This window comes from Oenanthe melanoleuca, chromosome Z (genome assembly GCF_029582105.1).
Source record: "Oenanthe melanoleuca isolate GR-GAL-2019-014 chromosome Z, OMel1.0, whole genome shotgun sequence".
Taxonomy (NCBI): domain Eukaryota; kingdom Metazoa; phylum Chordata; class Aves; order Passeriformes; family Muscicapidae; genus Oenanthe; species Oenanthe melanoleuca.
The window spans coordinates 16767655-16777847 of record NC_079362.1 but is presented as its reverse complement, the minus strand read 5'-3'; the positions used below and the strand labels follow the sequence as shown (position 1 = coordinate 16777847).

The 10193-nt window shown below is 41.4% G+C and overlaps 1 protein-coding gene across 1 annotated transcript; it reads right to left on the bottom strand.

The window, feature by feature from the left end:
- Positions 1 to 4877: 4877 nt before the first annotated feature.
- Positions 4878 to 9420, bottom strand: SRP19 (signal recognition particle 19). Its single transcript, XM_056513619.1, has 5 exons — positions 9326 to 9420; positions 8162 to 8237; positions 7163 to 7234; positions 6050 to 6161; positions 4878 to 5209 (listed from the first exon to the last, which is right to left on the bottom strand). Exons 1-5 carry the CDS (start codon positions 9373 to 9375, stop codon positions 5076 to 5078), a joined length of 444 nt encoding a protein of 147 aa, XP_056369594.1. The 5' UTR covers positions 9376 to 9420; the 3' UTR covers positions 4878 to 5075.
- Positions 9421 to 10193: the final 773 nt, after the last annotated feature.

Sequence of the window (10193 nt, the reverse complement as noted above, 5' to 3'; positions counted from 1 at the left end):
TATAATAATAATAATAATAATAATAATAATAATAATAATAATAATAATAATAATAATAATAATAATAATATTTAGGGCAAAATAACCCCTTTGAAAAGAGTATCCCTTATTGTAAGAGAGAAAATCACCCCACAGAGGCCAGTCTGTAACAAAAAGAAGCTATATAACTGGTGTCTAATGACAGAACATGGGAATCGTGCAAAGCTGTACCAGAGGAAGTTCAGATTTGACACTGGGAAGTATTTTTTTTATCAGAAGGGTGCTCAGAAGCCTTGGAACAGGCTTCCTATGCCCCAAGCCTGCCAGTGTTGAGGCTCACTTGAGTGTTGTTGGAACGATACACTTAACAGTGTGCTTTAACTGTTGGTCACCCCTGAAGTGGTCAGGCAATTGGTTTGGATGATCATTTTATGTCCCTTCCAACTGAAATATTCCATTCCTTTCCATTCCACTCCATTCCATTCCATTCCATTCCATTCCATTCCATTCCATTCCATTCCATTCCATTCCATTCCATTCCACTTCCTGTGTAGCTCCAGAGTAGGAACCAAGGGAGTCACCATCTCTCAGGCTCCCAAGCAGAGCACATACAAATATCCCAGAGGTATATGTTCCCCAAAAGGGAGTTGTGGCTAAAAGTTTCTCTTAAATACACCCAAGGGACAGGATGCACACACAGGAAAGTTAAGACCAGCTGTTTTTCACAGAGCTGGTCTTTGAGTTACTTCATGGCTGAAGGCTGACAACTACATATGGTCACACATTATTGCCACTTCCCAAGTTAAAACACATTTCAAAATAACCTTTTAAAGCTCCCTCTCTTTACATTGAGTAATTATGGTTGTGCTGCTATAGTAGCTGCATGCTATATATACATCTGAAAGAACAACCCACTTATCTCACAACAGTGGTGAATTCTCATTTTTAGCCACTCTGTTATTGTTTGCCTGTGTCATCACACCTCCCTGATGCTCAATGTCAATGCTACCATCCATTCCCGACACAGAAATTGTTGCAAGGATTGTTATAAGGGCTTTGAGCTCATATGCCCATTTCTAATGTTTAATTTTTACTTAGGTACCTAGAAAATAGGGAAATAAGAGACTTGTACTTTCAGAGAGCTAGACCAGGACACTAGCTCATTATCCATATTCCTCCTGTCCTGGATGCTGAGTAAATTCCCACTCAAGGATGCATGCCTTCCTTTATTACTGTTGCCACCTACAGGAAATCTCGGACCAGAGTGTCTTTTCAGCAACGTTGCTGCATAAATAAAACCTCACAGAAAACTGTAAAAGCAAGGCAGGTGGAAAAAAAAAGGGTATTCATTATCACCCCGTTTCCCTATCAAAAATAAAATAATAATTAAAAAATTATTCACAGCATTCATACTAAAAAAGGCAATATTTCTGTATTTTTACAGAAGACTTGTCTCCACTCATCCCACAACAGTCCATAAGATTGGCCTGTTCCAAGAAATGATGCATAATCTGTTAACTGAGGAAGAACTCAAGTTGTCTTGATCTGCTTTTTCTTAATCCTCCAAGGAACCTAGTTTGTTAAAATATAGTAATGAAAGTCTAGTTTATAAACTTTGTCAGGAAAAAGGAGTTGTGTTTAACTTCTTGTTACCTCGTTTAGGAACAAGTATTGCTCATACAATATACTTATTGTAAAGCCAGAAATCATAAAGAACAAAACAGTCCCAATTAAAGATGGGAGGATAAGCAGATAGGAGTTAGGGTACTCAGTCTTCTAATTGTAGTGATCATCTGATTTCCTAGTAGGAAAAAAAAAAATAAAGTCAGCTTTACCCAAAATACCAAGACAGCTTCCTTTGTTAGTTTGACTAATTTACATTTCATGTATTTGAGCTCAGTATTACCCTTTTCAGAAGTCTTTCTTGTCTTTCCTTGTAAGATCCCTAGACTTTAAAATAGCTTTACTATTTTGGGTTCTTAGATTGGAAACTTTGTTAAGCAATGCCACTTAGATTCTTTCACATACACACCAATAGGTCAGACTACTTTTGAAGGTATTTAATTTCAGACCACAGTAAATTACATTCCACAAGACTTAACCTCCACATTTTTCAGTTGTCTGTAGTCTAAAGCTCTGATTTACAAAAGTTAAGCATAACGTGATCATCATGGCTGAAGTCATCCTCCTTTAATTTACATCATGAAGATTAATTACCTTGCACCAATAAATTTTCCTAGACCTCTCACCATGTTTAAAGTTTCAGAAAAATTACTCATCACTCAGCAAAATTCAGGAATAATTTGAGCTTAACAATCTGTGGGCAATTATGGTCTTTCATATCCCAAGTGTATCTTCCACTCCTGGTATTTTTTCCCATGTTGCAACTAACTGTAGCACTTCCATAACTCTGTTATAGAGTGGATGTGCCTTAATAACCTCTAACCATGTCCAGTTGTTTTCTACTACAAAAAACCCTTTTCATAGCATAAATGTTTCCACATTTCATACCCATGGCATTTCATCAGCTTGCAGGGATACCATTTAATTAACTTCTCAAAATTTAGGCAGAGACTTAGAGATAGCTAGATAGTGTAAATTCTTTTATCAGCAGAAAAGAAAATCCCTGAAGGTATAAGTATATTACTACAGCCAATTACAACCTTAGAACACAGGACTTCCTCTCCTAAACACTTATGTTCTAGAGAATCTTCATACTGCTCACACTGAAAGGCAAGAATTCTCCCTAATGGTGAGAAGAGAGTAGGAGGGATGTGTGTGCACACAGTCTTTTCCTGCAGAATCCAACATCACTCCTGAAGGAATAACAGAACAACATGGGCAGGGTCCTGTCCTGGCTAAATGGATGCTGTGTTTGAGGGATGGACCTGAGCATGGACCCTATCACAGAGGTTATCCATGGATATGAAACAAGCAGTGTGATTAAGCCAAGCAGTTAAAGCCTCTCTGGTATGGAGGATGAAATGGGGGGGCCAGGCAACTTGAGTGTATCAGTGCCCCAAATCTACCAAGGCAAGAGCCATGAGCTCACAGTGGGAGGATCAATCATTGGATGACTGGAAACACCTTTTGTACCACACCACTTTCCTGGAACTTGAAAAGTAGGTCTAATGGGGGAACAGTACACCAGAAATAATTGAGTCAGACAATGGGATTTGTTTCCAAAGAACCTCATAGACACTTGCCAAAGAGCATGGCACTGAGTGGAAATATCACATTCCCTGTCATGCACCAGGTAATAGATGCAATAGATGGTAAAAGACCACTCTGAGAGGAGTGGGTAGTGGGACCTTCACACCTTGGGGTGAACATTTAGCAAAGGCCACCTGGTCAGTCAACACCCAGAGACTGCCCACCAGTCTGGTGTGGCCCAGTCTAAACTTTTGCTTGTTGTACAAGGACATAAAGTTCCTGCAATGAACGTTAAAAACATGCTGGGGAAAGAGCCTGAGTTATCCCTGCCTCAGGCAAAGGTAAACTCATCCCTAGGATTGCTTTTTCTCAGGCATCTGGATGCACATGCAGGGTCCTGTGAAAGGATGGAAAAGTCTAGTATGTCTCAAAGGGATTTGATTTTGGGAAAGAATATTCAATTAATTAAATTAATTACTGAGTAACACTGTGAATTATCACTTCTATGATGGCTGTGTGCCCATCACCACATTGGGGACCTTGTAGTGCCTGTCTGTGCTGTGCTAGACTGGGGCTCTGACCCCAACTCCCTTCTGATCACACACTAATGAAGAATGAACCTTGATGGAACCATGAGCACAGCGGTGATGGATTCAAAACCGATTTCCACATGCAATAGTGCAACACCACACACCTTCTTTCCTGCCTGAAAACTGGTTCTGACAGACAAAGCTTGGGGTCATGCACTCAGTGAACTCAATGGGCTTTTATAGGGATGGTCCATTATTTAAGAGACTGTTCTCTGTGAGTGTACATGTACCAAGAGAGGAAAGTGATGGGGTTTTGAGAAGTGGACCTTGGCATTCAGAAACTCTATGGAATAAGGGGTTCCTGGTGTCCTGATTTCAGCTGCAATCCAGTGAATTTTCTTTCCAGCAGCTGTTAGTGCTGTATTTTGTGTGAGAATAATGCTGGTAACACACTGGTGGTCTGCTTGTTCCTAAGCAGTGCTTGTCTTAAACTCAGGACTTTTCAGTGCCTCATGTTCTGCATGTGAGGAGGCGTGGCAAGAAGCCAGGACAGGCAGCCCAAGCTGGCCAGAGAGATATTCCATATCACAAATTAGCAGGATATAAACAGGGGGAAATTGGCCAGGCGGGACTGATCACTGTTGGGGATAAGCTGGGCATCAGTCAGCAGGTGGTGAATAATTGTATTGTGCATCACTTGTTTTCATTTTTTTTCTCTCCTTAAAAAAAAATAAATTGCAATGACAATTATATTTTATCATAATCATTGTCACTTGTATTATTGCATTTTACTTAGTTTCAACTATTAAACTGTTCTTACCTACACCCACAGTATTTTTCTTTCCTGATTATCCTTCTCTACATCCCATTCAGGGTGGGGAGTGAGGGACACTCAATGGTGCACAGTTGCCAGCTGGGGTAAAACCACAATAATTAGGTTGCTCAAAGTCCCATCCAGCCTGGGCACAAATGGGGCATCCACAACTTGTCTGTACAATCTGTGCCTTCACTACCCTCAGAGAGGAGAATTTCTTCCTAATATAGAATAGCATAGAATTAAGAGTATTGCTTCACTATCATAAATAAATGGTTTACTAAGACAATCACATTTCAAAAGGTGCATATTTCTTCTGGAAAAAAAAATAATTTTCCCACCTACCCCTTTTGCTTATATTCTTCCACTTTTAACATGGGTGCTAACATCAGACTTGCAGGTTATATGTGAAAAGAGATTTATTGTTACACAGATGCAAGGCAGTTACATGCATTCCAGTTCCAAGAAAAGCAGGCAGCTCTACTTAGCTTCACCTCTTCACTTCTTGCTTGGATTTCTCACTTCAGTCACTGCATGGTGTCCACCTGCACTTGTTGTAAGTACAACTATGCGATGCAACAGTGACTCCAGATGTCAACTCATTTCTTTTTCTTCCCTTTACCTTTCTTGCCTCCCTCTCCTTGCTGAAGGCTTTGATCGCTACCTCCCATCTTCTGAGTTCTTGTTTTCAGTTTGGGAATGGTTTCTGCAGCATACAGCATCACTGATTTACCTAAAATATGGAGAGAACAATGCATGCCTGCTATGTTAAGAATGGATATAAAGCCTGGGAGATCTGCTTCCTTCCTCCGGAACAAGCAGCTTGTGAAAAATTCTTGGGGGAAAGAAAAAATGTACAGGATGTCATAGAAGACTGGAAAAGCCACATAACCTGACAATCTCCAAAGTGTCTACATGCTTCCTGCTACTCTTTCCCTCCACCTCCTACTGGCCCAGAACACTGGCGAAAGAATGATCAGGCAAAAGCTATTTGCATTTTTAGAAAGGAACTGCTGCCTTCCAGCAGGACTCTGGTTTTAAATCATCTCCCTCTGTCAACACTCTTATGCTACTGTACACCCAGCACTCTTCTTACTCTTTCCTTAAGATACATACTGTTTCCCTTTTACTCAGGCATTTATCTTCAGAAAAAAAGCAAAAGATTAAATTGTCATTCAAGATGAGCAATTCCTCTTAGTTAGTTAGGTGCAGCTGATTCCTTGTTAATTTATGAAAATGGCCAGTGGAAAACTCAGCTGAACTCAGTATCATGTTATATAAATTTAGCATCCACTCTGATGCCCAGATGATATACGTATCCTAAGAAAAAGGTGGAGTTTAGCCACAGCGTTCCCCACAAGCTCCTCCAATGACACTGATGCAGAAGCATTTTACAGACTTTACTCAATGCTCACAACTTAATTTTGTTGACTTATACAGGCAACAAGATTTAATGTTAAATTGTAGGATTTATAACAGTTAAAACTAATTAAACAGGCTGTTAATATAAAATAAACCAAGTCTTTCTGGTTTATTAACAGGTGAGGTACTTAAACCCAGGCACTCTACTCACGTGTTGGAAACTGAGGTAAACATGGGTTGCCATCATCTTGCTTGAGCTGGATTCGTACTCTACCTCTGTACTGCACATCTCTGTTCCACTCTCTGGGATACATCTTGTTTTTCTGTTATATAAAAAGGAGAAATGTATTATAACATGCATTGGAAGACACAACTGTTTCAGAGACACTGCTGAAAACAACTCCTGGTACTGGGCAATTTTGTAAGTAAACTGTTACAGGGACCATTTTACGTTCCCAGTGGTCTGCACCACAGGGGGACAGGTTTTTGTTTTATCTCCACAGCTACAAACCCTTCTAGGTGTTGCTATCTTTATCTAGGATAGCAAGTGATAGCTCACAGTCACTGTTTTTGTCTAATTATAACCTTCATTCTTTATGAAAGATCACAGGTTTCTCAGTACTGATAGTGTGCAGTGTCCAGATACTTCTGAAAAACAAAGTGATTTTGTACTAGGCTTTTAGGTACTTCCCTATATTCTTCTTAGAAAAAACAACACTGATCTAAATTAATAATTAATTCTAAATTAATAATTACTTCAGGAAACGACCTGAAGTTAAAGTGAGGTGAAGTTATCTCTCTAGAAATCCAGACTCGTTCCCTAAGGAAAAAGTAACCAATAAACTATTTAAAGAGCAAGCATGTACTGCAATAAAAAGCTAACATTCTCTGGCTGAAACATAATTCCAAATGACTAAGAAGATTCCAATTATCAGAATCCTATTCCGATACACGACTCATTGCAAAGGTCATCGCATTCCATTAAAAAAATTTCTTTTTAAAAGCTTGATTTGCAGAGTTGTAGCCTGCAAAAGCAGCTTTTATTCTGACACACTTTTAAGCATCCAGAAAAGTCTTCTAAGAAGGATGGTAAACAGAAGCAATCCTTTTATAAGCTTTAAAACTCACATTGTCTGAGAGATCTGTGGTATTCCTGACTTAACATTGGTTTTCCAACATTTACTTCATTCTTATGGTCAGTTATCATATAAAGCAAGCAAAGCAAATAACAAAACTTCTGAACCACAAGTTATAACTTATTGAAAGAACAGAGACACATAAATTTAGGGGTTCATTGTATGTGAAGACTTTTTTTTTTAATTACCTCCAATAACACATTGAATCCTACTGCTGCACATACATCTTGGATTTCTGTAGATGTGGGATTCTCAACAGCCTGTTGAAACAATGTGTTAAAATTAATTCGTTTTCAACTATGACCCACCTATACAAAAATAGTTATCAGTTTCCCACCCTATACTCTGTATCTAGAAAAAACTGATGGAGAAAGAGAAGGTACGAATCTAGTGTAGAAGTGATCTGTCAGTGCTGCTGTGGTTTAGAAAACATTAAAATAAAAACAAAAAAGAGCTAAGACATCAGGAAACAGATGAGATAAAATTCACTATGGCAGGGGAGCAAGTTATAGGATTGCTTAGAAAAAGTAATTGAAATTAATTAACAATTATTGTATGTACAGAGATACCAAAAGCTGTGAATCAGCAACAGCAAACTTACAGCAAGGACTGAGGAAAAAACCAGAAAATTTCTACCCACAGGGCAGCAGATTCCTCCCACAGGTAGGCCTTTGACTGTCAACTTGCATACTCAAGAATGACTTCATTAAAAAAAAAAATAAACAACAATCCAAACCCTAAGCAGGAAGGAAAGCCCTTCATATTCCCAGAACCGTTTGCTACAGTTATTACAAATGAGTGAGATGACAAAAAACTATTTCTGGACAGATTCAAAGCAGCAGCAACAACCATGCCTGTGTGACACACAGTACAGGCTCATACAGTCAGCCACCAGAACCCAATCATTAGCTAGCTACTCTTTTCTGCATTGCTTTCAAATTCTGCAAACTACCTGTGTAGGCAGCTGAGTGCATTCAGCTCCTCATTATCTCACCTTGCTCAAGGTGCTGCTCACATGAAAGCAAACACTTCAGCCCAGGGGTCTCCTACTAAATTCAAATGCTGGCACTAGGTTACCTTTAAATACACTGTAATTTTCATGTCATGGGGGAATGGAAAGATTTCCAGCACTCTAAACACTGCTAACAAAACAAAATGTTCTATTTCTCTGCCGTGCATGAAATTACCTTGTCTATAGGTATCCTTCTTCCTTCTGCTATTGTCTTCTTGTTATTCAAATAAGCTGGATAAATGCAGATGAATCTAAGAAGAGAAAACAGTGAGTTTACGAAAGCTATATAGACACTTATGTAGTATTTTCCTAGTAAAACAGAAAATAAATGTCATGGATACAACATAGAAGTTCCCACAGCAGCTTAGAAAAGCCATTTATTTTCCCTAGACTGCTTAGTAAGATGCTGCAAAATCCTACTTGAGTTCTTATGGACACTGCATGACACTATTTTTTGGTGCACTATGTGCACAAGGGAGGACACTGCCCATTCTGAGAGAAAAAAAAAAAAAAAAAAAAAAAAAAAGAAAAAAAAAAGGAATAAAAAAGGAGGCTGAGAAAGACCCTTTTGACCTATTTCTTACAACCCTGAAACCTGGATATTTCTCTGAGAAGAAGTAACATTTCCTGAAAAGGTTTTACTATGCTATTAAATAACTAAGTTCTGTGATTTTTTTTTTATTCACACACAGATTAACTCAGATTTGGGTACATGTATAAAAGCTTCTGAAAAACAGCGCTGAGAAACTTGCTTAAGATTTTTCAATAGATTTACACCTGTCAAGCATATACATGGGATATACATATACATATACTGCGCAACAGAACCTCAATTATACTAATTAGACAATTTAAAAAAACAACTAGCTGAGACCAAGGAGACGTGGAAGACTCGCACTGATTTAAATAAGGTTCTACGACAGCATAAGAAAATAGGGAAAAATGAGTAAAACATATGCTGCAGACAGATTCCAATTGGCTGAATAGCAACAGTGACAAGGATCGCGTTCCTTGCCGCGTCAGCCCAAATCACCTCAACTCTTACTGTTTTCTCCTTCTCTTGGCAAGTAGTTTTCTCCACGTTTTATTACTGAAGTCTTTATGAGGCGACTAGGTCTGCGTTCTGCCCGGGAATTCCAGTTTCTTTACCGACTTCCCAACCACACCAGTGTCACCACCACCCTTGCTCCTCAGGGATTTAATTGTAACCACCATCATCCCTCACTCCACAGGGATTTAGACCACCTCCGCTCGTGTTTTCTTTTTAGCAAGCCCTCAGTGACACGCAAGCAAAAGAACCCACAGAGACCCGACCGCGCACAAGCCGCGCCCACGATACCTCTCCTTGTCCGCTGGGGACGCGGCGCCGGCGGCGGCGGCGGCGGCCATGACAGCCACACCGCCCCCGCCCCGCCCCGCCCCGCGCCACGGCGGCGGGATGGCCCGCCCCCAGCAGCCCAATGCGAGATCCCATTGGCTAGAGGGCTGTCTGTCAAGCGCCGCAGGCTGTGAGAGGGCGCCACATCACAGTCGGGGCCGCGCGCGCAGCTTCCGCCAGGCTGAGGGAGGGGGGGGCGAGAATGGCGGCGGGCAGGGCGCGGGAGCTCTGGGGATGTGCGGAAGCGCCGTGACACAAACCCGGGAACAAAGGGCTGCTGACGCCCATGAAACGCGAGCCCGGAGGGTGGCGATGGGCGACGCAAAGTGTGTTCGGTGGGCGCCAAGCCGCCGTGCGTGGCTTCACTTACAGAGCTCTAGCGGTGTTTGACTCAGAGAACGATCTAAGAAATGCCGGGAAATGTGTATTGGGTATTACCGCAGCTTCCTGTACAATTACATTAAAAAAAAAATGGCTAAAGCTTAAGGAATAAGCTACGGGGTCAGTACTGGGTCCAGTCCTGTGTCACACCCTCAGGAGCGCTGCGGATGAGGGGCAGGTGTGCCCGCAGCGATGGTGACACAGCGGTGCCGCCGCGCTGGTGGCATCGAGCTGTGAGCGCTGGCTGGTACACCAGAGGGTCCTGCTGCCATCCAGAGGGACCTGGGCCGGCTGGAGAAAGGGATCGACAGGAACCTCAAGCGGTTCAGCACGGGAAGAACCAAGTCCTGCAGCTGGGAACAACCCCCGCACCCGCACGGGCTGGGAATGCCCAGCTGGGAAGCGGTTTGTCAGGAAAGGCCCTGGGGCTCCTGCTGGACCCCGATCC

Coding starts and splice junctions, on each gene's coding strand:
- SRP19 (XM_056513619.1), bottom strand. CDS start 9,375: ATGGCCGCCGCCGCCGCCGCCGGCGCCGCGTCCCCAGCGGACAAGGAG. Junction 7,235..8,161: donor GAAGGATACCTATAGACAAG/GTAATTTCATGC, acceptor TTGTTTCAACAG/GCTGTTGAGAATCCCACATC. Junction 6,162..7,162: donor GATTCAATGTGTTATTGGAG/GTAATTAAAAAA, acceptor TTTATATAACAG/AAAAACAAGATGTATCCCAG.